The sequence below is a fragment of the Prionailurus viverrinus genome, chromosome B1 (genome assembly GCF_022837055.1).
Source record: "Prionailurus viverrinus isolate Anna chromosome B1, UM_Priviv_1.0, whole genome shotgun sequence".
NCBI classification, from domain to species: Eukaryota; Metazoa; Chordata; class Mammalia; order Carnivora; family Felidae; genus Prionailurus; species Prionailurus viverrinus.
The window spans coordinates 3440024-3457850 of record NC_062564.1 but is presented as its reverse complement, the minus strand read 5'-3'; the positions used below and the strand labels follow the sequence as shown (position 1 = coordinate 3457850).

Sequence of the window (17827 nt, the reverse complement as noted above, 5' to 3'; positions counted from 1 at the left end):
GCTCCCTCTTGGATGGAAAAGCCAAGGCCTGTGCATAGGTGCTTGGAAGTGACAGAAAATACACGCGTGCCACCTGTGGGCACCTTCCAACGTTCTGAAAAATCACCCATTCCTGCCAAACATCGTGGCCTGAGATGAAGTATCTGAGCATGGGAGACGATCACCCAGAGTCCTGGAGAGAGAGAGAGAGAGGGAACCGTTGGCTCAGTTGTGATCATGTCATATTGGGCATCATGCACTACGTGTATTGCAAGACATCGCTTATTTATCAAGTTAAGATTTATTAGAAATGTTTGTCCGTCTTGTGGAACACTCGCCAAACAAGCTCCTCACGGTCCAAGGTTTTACTGTATTTAAGCATTATATCTTATGTTGTAATAACAAACTTTTCATGATAAGAAAGTTTTACACTGCCAAGTGGTTAAAGTGAGTGGCATACGGCATAAAGGAGGCAGGCCGCCTGGGTGGCTCAGTCGGTTAAGCTTCCGACTTCAGCTCAGGTCGTGATCTCGCTGTCGTGAGTTTGAGCCCCACGTCGGGCTCTGGGCTGACAGCTCAGAGCCTGGAGCCTGTTTCAGATTCTGTGTGTGTCTCTCTCTGACCCTCCCCCATTCATGCTCTGTCTCAAAAATAAATAAAACGTTAAAAAAAAAATTAAAAAAAAAAGGAGGCAGCATGGCCCCCTGGAGAGGCAAGCAGGCTGTAGAATCAGATGTCCGAGCCGAATCGGCTCTACCAGTAGCCGTGTAACCCAGGATAAAGCAATTAACCGCGCTGTAAGTCGTGATTTTGCTGGAAATGGTTGTAATCATGGCGGAACTCTTACCACACTGTGATGGGATAGAATAGGATGCACGCACAGCACTCTGCTGGAGTCAAATGCGTACTGATTTAAACATTATTGGTAAATAATCACAGCACGGTAGTAATAATTTATTGAAGTATTGATGACAATACTTCCATGGGATCCGTGGCTGGGGGGGGGGGGGGGGGGGGGGTAGTTACAGCAGAGTGTGGATACCAGACAACAAACCAGGAAGCCTGTGAACAAGGAGTGGCCAAAGGGGGAGGGGCACACGGGGTCGGGAGGGTGATCTGGGCGGGGCTGGTGCCCCCCTCCCGCCCCCCGCCCTCTGTAGAACGAGCTCACTGTGCCTGTGACCCCAGCACCGTGCGGGAGTACAAGTGGAGAACTGACCAGAAGATCTAGCGGCAGGGAAGCCACAGCTCACCTTGTTCAAAGCTGTTTTCAGTTTCAAGATAGGACGAGACGGGGTCGGAGCGTGGCCCTTCTCCTGAGCTTAGCTTCACGCCTCAGTTACCCCCAGAGCAGAGCGGGAAGCCGAGGCCCCTCCCCCTGACGCAGCGTCCGGCCGCAGGACCCAGAGCTACTCACGCACGCGCCTGCGTCCTTCTCGCGAGGCTGGGGCTAGCGCGAGGCTTCACCTCCTGACCCGCGGCGTTTTATCACCGCGCTGCCGCTGGGTGAGTACGGGGCAGTGGGAAGCTTGAGAGCTGCAAAGAACCTTCCCGTAGCTGTGTGTTGGTGTCATTTTCTTATTCTTAGTTACTGTTGATAATCTCGTCCTGGGCCTGAGTCGTAAATTGCACTTTATCCCAGGTGCGCACACGTGAGTAGGACAGGTGGTAGGTCAGAGAGGGGTCTGTGCTGCCGGTGGGTTCGGGCGTCCGCTGGGGTCTGGGGCGGTGTTCCCGGTGGGTCAGGGGGGGCCAGTGGAGCGGTAACAGTTGGTTTGGGGGGTTTCTCCCGCTGCTCCCCGGGAGAGGACAGAGGGGGGACCGTGGCAGCCCATGGGACCACCCAGTCTCTCTGCGTGCTTGCTCTCTGGTTCAGCATTCAGTTTTGTTTTGTCTCGGTTTACGAAGACGGGAAGTAAAACTGTACGTTTCTGTGATAATGGAATTGATCAAGCAGGAAAAAAAAAAAGTTTGTGCAGAAAGAGGAGGAATTATGGCACTGTGTTTTTGAGGTGCTGAGCTCTCGTAGAGACTCTGGTTTTAGATGGGGAAATGGGCCCATCGTCTGTCATAACGGACATAATGAGAGATTGTGTGCATATGGATTATCAGTGTCTACACCAACCATACATTAATGATAATTAACCAGAATAGGAAATTGAGGCAATACTTACATGTTTACTGGTCCTTGTTTAACTATGGGGGCATTTTGCTTTGAGCTTTAAACATTGTTTTTTAATGTTTGTTTATTTTTGAGAGAGAGAGAGACACAGACAGAGTGAGAGTGGGAGGGGCAGAGAGAGAGAGAGACACAGAATCTGAAGCAGCTCCAGGCACAGAGCTGGATGTGGGGCTCCAACCCATAAACCGGGAGGTCATGACCTGAGCTGAAGTCAGAGGCTCAACCGACTGAGCCACTCAGGGCCCCCAAACATTTTTTTTAACGTGTATTTAATCTGAAATTTGAACACTCTTATTATATACAATAATGAAATCTAATGAAGACATGTTAATTTGGTTGGGGGTGCTAGGTAATTAGATCTATTAATGAAGCAATTGAATATTTTGAAGGCATTTCTAAAAAATTAGGGAACAAATATTCTTAGGGGAAGAAGTGAGTTTTACAGTAAAAAATGCAAGCCACTGGAATTGCTCAAGATATAACATTTTCAAAACATTTACTTTTCTCTTCAAAAAAGATTGGCAAAACTCTAGGAGATACTACAAGTATCTCCTAGATACTTGTAGTAGTTTTTTTCCTAGATACTCCTAGTAGTTTTTTTCCCCCCTACTAATAAAGGAAAGCAGAAAATGTGCCTAACAACCATGAACCAGAACCAGTTTTTTGTGAAGAATGACATTTCTACCAATTCAAGAATAAATTGACATAAAAATGGAAATTTAAAATAAATCATATTTATTAAGGGGACAATATAAAAAGACAATCTAAATACAAAAGATTAATAGCTTGTAGGATATAATTGCTTACTTGCCAAATTAAATAAAAAACAACTGATTAATTGCAAGTCGAAGAGAACAAGAGTGTTTCTGACAATGAGACAAGGTCAAATACTTTCATTTGTATATCTGCTATGTACTTAAGTACTTTATACATTGAATTAGATGCTACATGTACATTTATATTAATTTAGGAAAATTAATGAGTATGAGAATCTGAGTCAATCATAAGTGCAATGAACAGGGTTTATATTTTTATTTGCAAACCTTGAATTCTTGAGATAGTCATTGCTGTGTACGCATGACACAATTTCCTTTGTGAGTTGTAAGGTTTCTCAGTGGTTTCTGTCCCTGTATTTAGTAAATTCGTTTTGTTTGAAACAGTGGTGCATTTATTTTATTTATTTGAGATGATCCGAGCTCTCCTTTATAGGGAGAGCATTGCTGCAGACATTGGTACGGGAAGCTCCAGGATGTCATTGGTGGAAGATACGGCTTCCTGACAGAGATGTAATGAGCACGAGGACCTTTGTGAAGGCCAGGCGGCCCTTGCGGGGGATAAGGCGGGGAACCTGGAAAGCATCCAGGACTGAGCTCGATTAGGACCCCATCATGGATGCAGGAGGGGAAGGATGTTCCCTTTGGAAAGGGTTGAGAAAGCCATCACTTTACGTAGAAACAGTAATTTTTTTTTTTTTTTTATTTTTTATTTTTTTATTTTTATTTTATTTTTATTTTATTTTTATTATTAATAAACGTTTATTTATTTTTGAGACAGAGAGAGACAGAGCATGAACAGGGGAGGGGCAGAGACAGAGGGAGACACAGAATCTGAAACAGGCTGCAGGCTCTGAGCGGTCAGCACAGAGCCCGACGCGGGGCTCGAACTCACGGGCCGGGAGATCATGACCTGAGCTGAAGTCGGACGCTTAACCGACCAAGCCACCCAGGCTCCCCTAGAAACAGTAATATTTATCTCTTATCATATTGCCACTCTAAACATAGTTATGAAAAACTGTTGTCATTTCGATATAGTGGTTCTTCCCTCAAATCTCCAAACTACCTAAAGTGGGATTTAGCCTAATCCTGACAGATTATAGCGAAAGAAGCTGATAGAAGAAAAAGAAAGAAAGAAAGAAAGAAAGAAAGAAAGAAAGAAAGAATAACATATCCACTCTGTTGCTATTTTCCAATCTTTTCTACTCTTAACCTGCAAATGTTATCCCTAGAATTTTCCCCTTATTAAATGTCCTCATAGGAAAGGAACTGAAAATACCTATTTGAAGATGCTAAATCTGAATTACTGAGAAATGATCTTAGGCAGGATAGACCAGTGAGTCTCAGACTCTAGTGATAGCATTTATCCAACTGTCTCTTCCCCACCAAACAAAGTAATGAAGAGAAAGGAAAACAAAATAAAACAAAACAAAGCAAAACAAACAAACAAACAAAAAAGCAAAGCCAGGTGGCCGTGCTAAAAATCTGTAGCTTGAGGCCAGGCCCAGCTCCAGAGTTCCTGATTCCATACATCTGAGGTTGACCCCAAAATTAGCGTGGCTGTCATTCAGGAGATGCAACCGTATCATCCACTGTAAGACTTGAAACTGAATGCGCTAAACACTTCTGTCCATGAGAACTTTAGGCTGCTGGCAGAGGTGGCCCTGGGTAAGCGATCTTTCTGGAGATGCTCCCATCTGTCTGCCCTACTGTCTCCCTCTCCTCCTGCATCTTTTCTGGCAAGAAGAACTCTTCATCCAGGTCTGCGGAGAGCCACCGGAGGGGCAGGAAGCCACTGGATGGAGGAAAAGAGGGGACATGGGAGGAGGGCCCTTGGAGGAACGCCCAAGCCAACTGCCCTTTCTTTATAATGTCATCAGGAACCAGTGCTGTGCAATTAGAAGACCCAACAACTAGAAACAAATTAGGACTCAGTGGAGCAGGTAGTCTTCATTACAGCGCCATCTTGTTGGGAAAAAAAATCCTCGGTGGAATGACCTTCACACAACTGCATACAGTTATTTACAACATTCCAGAGTTCATCAGGCTCCCAGATAGGACGTGTGTATTTAGAGCCCATTATCCTACCCTGAAAGCTACTCTTTTTATTTCTTTTTATTTTCTGAATGCGTTGAGTTCTGTTTGTGTTAATCTGTTCCTTTTGGGCGACGTTTGCTTTAGTTTCATGCTCTTTATTATCTCCCGTTGATTATCCTGTTCGTTACTTATTGTGCATTCATCTCTTCTCTCCTGAGTAACTTCAAGACAAAGTTACTACAGCCCAAGACAGCGGTTTATGATGGGTGAGGCGCATGAAGGCGTTCCCCAGTTCAAGTTAAACCATTGTCCTGGGGAGTCTGACAGACAAGGTCACTGCAGCCAGCAGCACTGTGGTGAGGGCAGGTGCCAGATCTCCTTCTCCCACCAGACAGAGAGAAGGATGAGGAAGATGTCAGGTGAGGAGGGAGCACACAGGAGAAGAAAGACCCTTGATGCCCATTGATGCTTCTCTGCTAGGCAGTTGAACGTTAGGGAGCAGGATGCCCCCTAGGGGATGTCCTTTGGGGCTAACACCCTTGGAAGGAGGAGAAAGCAGCTGTCCTGGGTTTTCTGGAGGTCCTAAACAGTCCCAGCGACGCACAGGGTGCTTGGAGTTGAACTTGCTCCCCTTCGGGACTTGTATACGCTCATGTGCATTAGTGTGGTCGGCCCCTGGAGGGTATGACCCGGGAGAGGTGGCTGTCTGGAGGTCAGCATTCCCTGAAAGGGGCTGACACCGAACACTACCAGTCCATCCACGAAGGGGCATCTCCGTGGCACGTCTCCAATATCCACCAGGAGTGGCTGCACTGTTAGGAGTCCCCTGGTCTGGCTGCAGTACCGGCCTTAACGACCTGCTTGAGCTGCATGACCACACTGGGCTAATTCACTCATTTCTCATCTGCCCTGTTGGGAAGAGCTCTTCAAAGTCTATAAAGCACTTCCACACTCTCATTTTCCCCCTGGTGAAATTCACAGCAAAGGGACTGACAGTCGATTAAAAGATTTAGCAACTGAGTTTGTGGTGTTTAAGTGATTTGTCAGATTACGTGACCATATTAATGGGGGTAAGATTGAGAGTCCAAGGCCAGACTCCTTTAGATTATGCCAAGAAGGGAGTGCTTGAAACCCCCATATGCCACTAAACAGGTGGGCTCATCAAAAGAGATCCTGTGAATAAGAACATTTTGGAAAAAATGATTCAGCAGTCCCTTAGGTAGAAATAGTCCCAACTTGCCATCATATTGGTGTAACTGTGAAGAATTGGCTCCAAAGCAAAGGTCGGTGGTGACAGTAGCTACAGTCATGTCTGACACAGAGTCTGCTCTTCACTTGGCTGGTGGACCTCCAGTGTCCTGGGTCCTCTCCTTTCCTGCCACATCCCAGCACACGCCCTGTCCCGGGGCATCCCCCAGGGTCTCAGGCAGGTGCTGCCCCATCCCAGGAGTGCTCTCCAGTCCTCTTGTGCCCCACACCCCGTGTCTGCTGTCCCACCATGTGCCCCACACTCTGTGTCCCAGCAGCCCGTAGACAGACTGTCAGGGCTCATCATCAGAGCTGGCCCCGCCTCGTTCTCAGTGCCTTGGCAGCAAGATCCCAAATGTTCAGGTACCCTGCCACCGTGTCTTACCTAGAGTTGTGTGTCTCAGCCTTGGTGGTGAAAGCCGTGACCCATCACCCTGCCCATCTGGCGGCAGCTTTGTCTTGGCGGCTCCTGAACCCCAAATCTGCTCAGTGGTGAGCACTTCCCTGTCCTTCCCAAGAGGCTTCGTGTGATTCCCTCCTTGGGGGAGGTTTTTTCAATGATGCCTTCCCCCTGCAAAGGTGTGGTCAGTGCCAACGGGAGGGAATTGCTTCCTTCCTCAAATGCAAGAGCTTGCTTTTTAAGAGGGAGGTGGGAAGTGAGGTAGAATCAGCTTTTATTTTATTGCAGAAAGAAAGTAAAAGTATCAGTAGACTGTGCTTTCCCTTCAACTTTGGTGACGTTGAGATGATTTCGAAGGCCAGGTACAGGGCTCTCTGTCATCTTTGGCTTCCTTCCTTTTAGGGGGTCTCCACCTCCATGCCTCCCGCACTCAAGCTGGCAGAACACAAGGGTTCTGCCTCGTGGGTTCTGAGTGGGGAGATCTGTATCCCAGTCACACATCTTACTCTCCGTGTACTTCCGGCAAATCTGTGAGCCTTGGTTTCCCGGCTCCCTGGTATGAGTAAAGGTCTGTACAAGACCTCCCTGAGTGGTGGGAGAATTAAACACCACGGTGGGTTTGAAGACGCGTCGCGCAATGTAAGCCGTTAACCAGTGTCCGTGTGAAGAGGCAGGTGAAATGTGCGGTGTGGGACTCTGAGAAGCAGAGATGTGGAGACCTGTACCCAGGGGGCCAGAAAGTCCACCGACGAGATGGTGGCAGAGTGCAGAGGGGGCACAGGTTCAGTGACATCAGCTATAGAACAACCCGAAGGGCGCTTGCTGTGGCCACCGCTAGGGCACACATCTGAATACATAGATAGGAGAGTAAGAGCAGACACCGTCAGGCACGGAGTCTATCGTGTGCTCCCCTGGGTTACGTTCGTTATGGCTACACCTTCCTCATACAGGCTTCCCACCCCTGCATTCGACATCAGCATGCCCCCTGCATTAGGGCTCTGTAGAGAATCAGAGCTAATAGGCTCCATATGATTTTTTATAAGAAATTGGCTTTCCCAGTTATGGGAGCTGAGAAGGCCCAAGACCTGTAGGGCAAGTGGGTGAGGTGGAGACCCATAAGGGCTGATGGTGTAGTTACGATCCACAGGCTGGCAGGCTCAAGACCCAGGGAGAGCTGATGCTTCAGTTTAAGCCTGAAGGCAGGAAAAGCAGCAGCAACCACGACAACAGTGGAACTGATATCCCAATATGAAGACAGACAGGCAGGAAGAGTTTTTTGCTACTCAGGAGAATGTCAGCATTTTTTTTTTTCTATTCAGGCCATCTACTGATTAGATATGTCCCACCCAGATTAGGGAGAGCAGTTTGCTTTACTTAGTTGATCTAAATATTAATCACATTCACAAAGCACTGTCACAGAAATACCCAGGATACTGTTTGACCAAATATCTGGGCACTCTGTACCCACTCAAGTTGACACATGAAATTAACCACCACCTCACTTTACAGAGAAATTAACAGATTCTGAGTTAAGTGACTTACCCAGACCGCATAGCTACCAAGTTGTTAGCAAAGATTTGGACCCGGATCTGCATACTTTGAGTTACTCTAGGTCGTCTCATTTGTGTGCATGATAACTGTTCAAATTAAACATTATATTGTCAATATAAATATTAAATTATTATTTAAAAGTATTTTTTAAGGTTTTTAGAGACAGAGACAGAGCATGAGTGGGGGTGGGGCAGAGAGAGAGAGAGAGAGGGAGACACAGAATCCGAAGCAGGCTCCAGGCTCTGAGCTGTCAGCACAGAGCCTGACGCGGGGCCAGAACTCACAAACTGCGAGATCATGACCTGAGCCGAAGTCAGACACTCAACTGACTAAGCCACCCGGGTGCCCCTTAAATTATTATTTTAATGTAAATAACAATAATATATTTTTACTATTTAAAAGACTTTTAAATCAAAATATTATTTCCTAGTTTCTTCTCAAGAAATGCCTCCTTACTTTTTGTTTTCTAGAAATGACCAGAAAAGTGAAACTTCTTAAAATGTTTGATGCAGGACCTGAAATCACTAAGGAACATAAATTTAAGCTTGAGAACTATGACCCTAGAAACCAATGTCATGTATGCCTTTCTTTTTTTTTTTTTTTAATGCTGTCTATAGATAACAAGCATCTAGGAGGATTTTCATTCTTTTATTTAACATCTTATCCCCAGCACTCAGAACATGATTTCCCATATGAGCTCCCCATGAATGTATGTATGTTAAACTTTGTACTATTAAATAACTACATGAATAAATAAATGAGCAGCTTACATTTTATCTAAAAATTATCATGAACACAGCAAATTTAGAAAGCTCTAGAGTCACTGCACCTTCGTTGAGAGAGCAGCCTGCCTGAGTACTTGTTGAAATGGTGGTGATTTCTAGATGGGCCATCGCTAGTGTCGAAGCTAAACCACAGCCCACATCATTTTTAGCTTCTGACACTGCTGTTATAAGATGCGATCTTGCTGCCTGATAGCCTTGCATTAATTATTCACAAGCTCTTGTACTTCATTTGCTTTGCATCATTAACCTCTTAGAACGTGTCCCACTTTCCAGAGGTTGGTAAGCACGCAGTCATGACTCAAAATGCTGTGAGGATAAAGCACTATTTTGTGATATCCCTTTGACTCTTACCTACTAATGGCTTTATTTTGTTTCTTGCAGTGAAAAAGGCAATTGAATTGAAGTCAAGAGGAGTCAAGATGATGCCCAGCAAGGACAGTAGTCATAAAAACTCCGTCTGTAAGTCCTCTTTTCTTTCTATATGAGGATTGATATGTCAATTAGAGGGGACACAGAGGAGAGAATGGATGCGTCCTGGAGAAGTAATCCTATAAACTGCTTTTCTCGCTTCCCCTCTTTCTACTTTTCTACCTGCGAAAGTATTTGCTGGAAGAAAGAACGTGCACTGGCTTCACATTGTTGGGGAAGAATGCCCAGTTGACATGGTCCTAAATGAATCAGCTAAGTGTGTTTCAAATCTGTCTTGACTCTCTGCTCTCAATGGTCACTGTGAGGCTGGACCTTCCGATTTCTCTCATGAATAAGTGTTCCACTGCTAGCATTTGATCCCTGCTTCCCTCCATTCTTGTACGGATCTTTAGGATATGGAAGTCTGGTCTTACCATTTTCCTGTTATGATGTTCTCGATCATCTGTCGCCTGAAGAATAAAATAGCTTTAGGGAAAATCCTGAGTCCTTCCAAAGAGGAAATACGTACATATATATACATGTACATAAAGACCACATGTATACAGGCTCCATTTGCATATGCCTGGCACCTGGTAGTACTCCGTCACTAGCTGTTGGATGACGGGAGGTGTCTCCTACCACCTACTTTTCTAGTGTCTTCTCCTGGAAGTCTCTTGTTACTACTCAGCTGAAGGGACCACCTTGCCATGCCTTGGATGATGTCACGGTGCCTCTCTGCCAGAAGTGACCTGCCTCCCTTCACTGAACGCAGAAACCCATGTCATGCTTAGAGACTCCCCTCCCCCTCTGAAGGCTCTCCTGACTCCCAGGCATGGTTAGCTGGTCCCTCATTTGGTTCTTACCTCTGTGACATCATTTATTTTGTCAGTTTCATGGTGCGTTTACCTGTCCTACGAAATGCAGCTCCGCAGGCCCCATGGTGATACCCAGGCGGGTTCATTTCCGGTGTGGTCCTTGCTCAGGCACCGTTGTTCCTTTTAGGACTTTCAAGCTGTTGAGTTGCCTTTTCTGCTCATTCCTTGTGACTTCTTCTGGTGTCCCTACTTACCTGTTCTCTTTGTGCTCCTTGTCCAGTGTTTGGGAGCTATGCATTTTGTCCATTTTCCCACTGCCTAGCATTTAGTAGAGATGGAAATCTTGGCACGGACATCTTGAGCTCCCTCAGCCCAACCAGCTCTGATTTTATCTGCATGACGTATTGGGCTTCTGCATGAAGTTTTCTCCATGACAGATACTCTACAACAGCTAATAAATAAGCAAAAATAAACAGCAATATAAATCTTTTAAAAATCACTTTGTAGAATGACCTACTTCTGCTTCTCAGTATCCCATTTGTATGGTATCCTACTCATTGCCTGTGGAACAGGGTCCATTGACTATACGATGGCCCCGTTCCCTGGCCACTGAAGAGGACAGAGAAGTAGACTCAGACTCCTAGGATGTAAGTGTCAGATACAGGGCATGTCTTAGATCTCTAAGGCTACCATAACAAAGTACCCTAGATTGGGTGGTTTCAATTTATGTCACATGGTTCTAGAGGCTGGAAAGTCTGAGATCAAGGCAGATTGAAGTTCTGATGAGGATTGCTTCCTGGTTTATAGATAGATAGCTGTCGTCTCATATCCTTATATGGTGGAGGGAGAAATCATCTCTCCTGTCCCTTATCAAGGCACTTATCCCATCATGAAGGTTCATGCTCATGACCTCCTTACCTTCCAAAGGCCCACCTCCAGATACCATCACACTGGAGGTTAGGATTTCAATAAAACAATTTTGAGAGGATGCAAAGATTCAGTCTATCAAAGGATGTATTACTAGAACTCTGACTAACCCAGGTCCTTAGGTACCACACACACACAAAGTCAATCTGTAAATATTTTCATTACACTTTCTGTTTGATAATCATGGAAAGTGCCATTCAAATCAGATTGAACTTAAAAAAAAAAATGGAATCCAGATGAAGGCAGAAAACAACTAAGTGACAGAGAAAGAAAGGAAGGGTTTTATTAGTAAAGTTTTGATAGTTTTTATTGCTAGCTTTTAATTCTAGATGTTCAGTAGGGTAGGGGATGTGGTATTTATAATAGTTTTGTACTTTATATTTTATAGTTGAACACCTTACGGAGATGACCCACAGTAATGTAGAACCACACAGCTGCTGAACCTCCCCATTACATCAGTATTAGGTCAACACCGAACTTCTCTGCTAGAGCAAAATGTAGACGGAAGCTATCTTTGTAAAGAGAATGTCTCTCTGTCCTTATCTGAACATGAAGTGACAAAGGCCTGATTACTCACTTGGTGTGAAAAAGGATGCTGTCCTTTCTCCAAACAGCATTAAACTTTTGGTTTTGGTTGTGAGACATGAGAGTTAATTATTAGAAGAAAATGAGGATCGAAGACACTGAGGGCCTTCTGAGGTCCACGATATAATAAATAATAAAATGTTATTTACACAGAAGTCGTGGCCAGAAAACTAAGTGACGTGTTTCCTAGAGAAACGGACTTGGACTTTGAAGACAAGGATTCCGTGCTTGTAAAAGTATGAAGGGTAGCTAAGGTCAGGTTTCATCATTTATGAAATTAAAACAATAGCATTTTAATTAATGCTTAAGTTAACGTTTTAATTTGGTCAAGTGGGTAAAGCAAGGTGTTTATAGATTGCCCTCTCCAGTATACGTCGTGTGATGGGCATTCAGCAAACCACACCGTGAGGAACTGGATTTTCTCTGATGAAAACGACCCTTTAGTAAGTAATCCCGCGTCACATTATTCTCCTCCAGAGGGGGCATCTGGTTCCTTTTGGGACCCTGTTTAGGTTGCTAGAAACTGCTCAAGATTCTGATCATCCACACAGGGCAAACTACCCAAAGATTCAGGTGTTTGAAGAGAAACAAACAGAGAAAACACTAGACAAGGCAAGGAACCATGCCTTCTGGCAATGTCAATCCAAGCCTCCCCAAGTGCCAGGAAGAGAGACAGACAGATACCTGGCTGGGGAAACGGAAAGATTTGACAGACTCCCTCAAGGAATTCACGGTTTAGTGATGAAAGGCTCATATAATTATAGCAGTTAGGTCACTAGAGTGCTGGAACGAGGTGATGTGTACTATGTTTTATAGCAAGACTAAGCAAGGATTTTATCACTTGTATGTTAGGGAAGTTTGTACAGATCTATAGTGGCTGGTGCATAGGTTAAAAGCAAATTCCCCGTTTCATGGGATAGACAACCAGTGCCTGTATTGAGGTCCGTTTTCCAGCCACTTAGCACACATCCCTTGGGCCAGCGTGCATTTCCTTCCTAGACCTGCCTTGGTTCTCCATTTGGTCCGAGACCAGCTCCATGAGAGCGGAGTGCTCCCAGCCGGCAAAGCCCTTCCCAGCTGGTGCCTTTACGGGATCACACGCTGCACTTCCTCCTCCCCAATAGCCCAGCTAACAAGCACTTAGCACGTATATACTGACTAAATAAGTGAAAAAGGGGAGAACACAGGAGAGGCTCATTTTCCCCCATTGTGGAACAAAAGCCCTACATATCCTCTCTTCTCCATGGGATTGATGAATCTTCTGTGAATTTTGCTCTGGAATCTATATTGGTCAGTTTCTTTATCCAGCCCTGGTTTCACGTTACCAATTAGCCCCTTAGGCATTCACATCTGTCCTTCACATGCACAGACGTGATCACATAGTGCAGGGGGTGGGCACAAGCGGGGATATTTTAGCCCTTCTACATAATGAGGGCAATTAACTTCCTCCATTACCTTGTAGAGTGGCGTGATGTACAAGTTTGTTTTTTCATCAGGTTCATTCATTATTGATTAATAAGTGTTTTCAAAAAATCTCAGAGGTAATTAAGGTATCCATTCTGCCTATTGCTCTGCATTTCTAATCATTTTAAGCTTTGGCAAGATTGCAACATAAATGGGGAGCATCACTCAGCAGAAGGGCATCTGGAGGAAGCTCAGTGACTGTTCCACCCTGAGCTTCCCTGCTGTTTCCCAGTGACATGGGGTTCGCCTTTCTTCTGAGAACAGACCCTCTCAACACCAAGTGGTTATTAAATTGTCGCTGCCTATTTTAAAACGGCGGTAACGGTAGACACAGCATGTCTTCCTCTTCCGAATCTTGACAGTTGCCTACGTGGGACGCAGTGTTAGCAGCCCCCCATGGGAGAACCAGGAGCCTGGACAATCCGTTAGTGCCCTTCTGACTCCAAAATATAAAAATCTGTAGGGAGGAGGGTAAACGAAAACCTTGGTGGCTATTTTTCAGCTAGAGGTTGTTTTCCCCCTGTAAAGTTAAGGACAAATGACTTTACAAACTCCACATTGATTTGTTGTAACTCACTCAGATGTATTGATGGCCCATGCTGTGTACTGAGCACAGCGGTCACAACAGTGGATACCCAAGCAGGGTAGGACATTGATGCGGAATCATTATTTAATGTAAAATAGAAGAAAACACTACGGAAAAATTGAACAGTATAATGCATTACCTTATAAACCCTTGGGTGAAAATAACAACAGAACATTATAAAATAAATGACCCTAGAATTCTCCTACATTTGACTGTAAACCATTTATTTCATTGCCTTTGTGTCTATGGATAATCAATATATTTTTTTCTACCTTGAAAAATAAAAATACCTGAAGCAAAATAGTCCAAGTTGCCAAATAGACAGTCCTGTTAATGAAAAGCAATTGATCAGGCATCGTCTTCTATAATGACACTCAGTAGTTCCATTTTTTCCCTCTGGCTTTTCTTTTGAGTCAGAAATAATTATTTGGAAAGGCAGATTTTAACATTTTTGTAGCTCTGTTTTTAGAATGACACAGCAAAATGATGCCTTAACCACTCTATACAGCTAGAGATACAATCACAACTATATAACGTCTGATTTACCTTTTTAACACACGTGACTGGTTAATCCATTTTCTAAAATATACCCTTATAAATGACTTTCCATCTGTCTGGGGTCATACTGCATTTATCCCCTTATCACTATAATTGCTACACTCATAGTGTTCATTTTCTTAAGTTTGGAAAAATTTAAGAGCGTGTGGGATATACTTATGTGAAATACTCTCTTTTTACTTAACATTCTGATGTGCGGTGAAGAAAAAAGAGGGATTAATCTTGTGTCTTGCCTAGTTTCTTGCCTTCTTGTTGGACGCTAAGCTTAGTGACGTTATCACCAAGGGCTCAGCCCAAGGACACTCTCCTGTCAGCCCTCTCTCTGCCATCGGTGACTGGCGTAAGCTGGGAAAACAGCAACCGTGAATTCTCATTAATGGGGTTAAAACAAGAGATGAAGAAAAGGTAGACCATCCCAATAACTGTCTTGGTTTGGAAAGCAGTTCCTGTGTGATCACTGGAACGGAATGAGCTGTGTTTGGCTTAGCGTCCTGGACTGCCGTCTGGATTTCCAGACTCTGACATCCGGCTGCCACGTAAAGTGTGCGCGCCCCCGTGTCAGGGACGTCTCTCGGACCGGGCCGTTTCTTTTCCTCGCTGGGGACCCGGAGCCTGGTGCCGGCCCTCTCTCCGGCAGCCAGCAGGCCTGCGCCCTCCCGGCCATCACAGGCCGGCCGTTTCTCCTTCGCTCCCGGCCACCATGGTCCCCGGCCGGCCCGTGGTGTTACCACGTCTGCCTCCCCCAGCCTCCCGTCCGCCTGCTTCCCCGCGGCGGGTCACGCTGCCGCGAGCCCTCTGGGCGACACGACGGTGGCTTCCACGCAGTGTACTCCGTCCCCTCCGCCTCTTGCCCTCCTCCACTGGTCGGGACGTGTTTCTTCAAAACCGCCCGCATCTTCCGCCTGGCTCCGCTCCTCTGTTTCCTTAGTTTGAAATGATGCTCTCCAAGGACTCTCATCCCTCCCTTCCTTCGGCGAATCTCTCAGAATTTACCTTTTCTGAAAGACTCACTGGCCATCCTGCTTCCATACGTCTTGCCCGCCCATTATGGTATCCCTCGTGTTCTTCGCTCTGGTTTCTGTGCACCACTCGCCATGACATATCCCAGCCACCATGCGTGTGTATTTACGCTCTGCTTGCGGGGCGCGTGTGCGTGTATTTGGATGTGCGTGTGTGTGTGTCCTTATTCCTGCCCCCCCCCCCGCCCAAAACTAGAATATAAACTTGAGGCTAGAGCTTTCCTTTTCCTTTCTTCGCCAGTATCTACAAGTTGCTAGCAGAGTCACATGCACACAGAAGTTGCTCAAAACGCTTGTCCATTGAACTCCTGAGCGTCCTAGTTATGTGGTAGCCTGGAGCAGTGTGACAGAGTCGTGCTCACACTTTTCTTCAGTGACGTCATTGTATCCCACATCTCATTCATGCACACAGTAGTCACACATTGAGGAAAGACCAAGAGCTTAGGGCTGTTCAGAATATGTTCCTTCCCCAGAGGAAGTTACAGCCAACTGGTATTTCTGGTTATGTAAATATTTATCAGACAGAGCCTGTCGTAATAAACGTAGCAACATTTAGTGAGCTTTGAGTAAAGATACAAGTTTATTTTTCCAAACAGCAGCACATCGACCCATAAAAAGTAAGAATCTACAGAACGTTAGGATGTGAAACAATTACATTAGTCACGTACTCTGCCACCAGCCAAGTCACCACACCTTCTGTACGAGACCTCTTTTAATGGCTGGGTCACTTGAATATCTCACGTATAGACATGCACTTGGCATTGGTCGAAAGTATGCTGCATTATCACAATCACACATATTACATGAAAACGACCCTGTTGATTGAATCACACATCAATGGCAGTAACATTCTGTAGTCTTAGAACGTGATACCCACATTTTCACTGTGAGGAATTGATTTTCTTCAAGTGTCTGTTATGAGTTACTAACAAGTAGTAAACTCTCATTGTCAGTCTAGATTTTGTGCTCTAGGAGGTCAGCGACCACTCTGTGGTGCACCCGTTTCCCCCCGGCACTACCGAGTGAGTCCGCATGTCAGTGGATCGCGGACTGGGACGTGCCTGCTTTTCGAGAGGTCGTTTAAAGAATGCGGTGGCGAGAGGCGGACAGCCTGTCTCCTGTGTACCCACCCAGGTTCACAGCTGCAGGGGGCTGGGATGCAGGGAGGGGCAAGGGAAGGAGAGTGTGTGAGGCGATGAATAACCCTGAGTAGCCCACTTAATTCGCCTCCGAGGCAAGGCTACCCGGGGAACAAATCATCCAGCTGGTCAGGATGCTGTGTGGTTTCCACCCCTGAGACTTTATTCCGGAAATAATTTTCATCTGGCCCAGTACCTGCATATGTTGTTGTTCTGTTCACCCCCACATGAATCATCTTCAGAAATTAAAATGATCTGCTTTACCCATTCCCCCCCAAAAAGCATGCTTTGCTTCCCGATACTGTCGTTAGAGTCACTACACGTATCATTAAATGGCCAGCCCATCATCCGGCTTTTTTTTTAGGGGACCTTCGTGCTCTATTATTAATGGGTGATTTGTCTGAATGGTTGCAGACTACGGTGATTTGTAATCCCACTACAGAAAAAGCCATGCCTGCTTTCTCTGTGCTGGGTTTCCGGCACTAAGTGCTCTAGGTCTTGCTTCGAAGCGGATTTTGACAGTAGGAAAAATAATAGCCCCATTAACCTCTAACAGTTGTATAAAGGTTTAATAAAACACGAGGGATAATTGCCCCAATCTACTGTGTTCTATCATAAAATGTGGTAAGAGGGAGTTTTGCAATTGTGAAAGATCCTTGTTTTCTTAACAAATGTAGCACGAATCCCCACGTAGCACGAATATGCTAGATTTCATGAATTGCTTCATAAATCAGGTAAGTAAATTATGCTTGCACTTTCTACATAGGCCTTTGTCACTGCAGGAACTAAAATATCTTTCAAAGTGCGGTGGGAACCCCGGCTGCAGAGGGGAGTGCTGTCTGGAAACAGGGTAGGAACAGCGTCACTGGTAACTAGGAGGCGAAGAAGGTGGCTCATCAATTATTTAACACACCACTTACACAGATAATTGCTTAAGTAACCGGGAAAAAGAAAGGACCTATGAAAATATGTAAAATAAGATACAGCTTGATTGGCTCAGAGACAGCTAAATGGTACTGTAACCCTAATAGGAAGTAAAATGCCTTTTCAGTGATTTCAGCGTACAATTGTGGAGCGTAATTTATTAACTAAAGGGAAAAAAACTCACTTTGCAAAGCGACTGGAGAATGCATTATTTTGTTTGAGAGAGCTCGGAGATGGCTGCAGCTCTGACAGGACAGGACACATCGTAGCATTTCCGTCACTTGTTTTTTGAGAAGCCCGGCATATCACATGTTGGGTTTGTGTTTTCATCAAACTTTATAAAACAACTTAACCTTCCAAAATAATTGGATGAGAACGGAGTGCCGAAGAACCGTAAGGCTCTGGAGCCTTGTGGGATTATTGGTGTTTGGGTGTCAGTACAGTTAA

The 17827-nt window shown here is 45.2% G+C and overlaps 1 protein-coding gene across 1 annotated transcript in view; it reads left to right on the top strand.

Moving 5' to 3' along the window:
• Positions 1–1560: 1560 nt before the first annotated feature.
• Positions 1561–17827, top strand: part of CSMD1 (CUB and Sushi multiple domains 1) — a gene marked incomplete at its 5' end in the record, with an annotated part of 688146 nt that continues 671879 nt past the window's right edge. Inside the window, 2 exons of the mRNA XM_047855978.1 lie at positions 1561–1621; positions 9337–9414. Of these exons, the coding sequence (XP_047711934.1) occupies positions 1561–1621; positions 9337–9414 (139 nt within the window). The remainder of the gene's footprint in view (positions 1622–9336; positions 9415–17827) is intronic.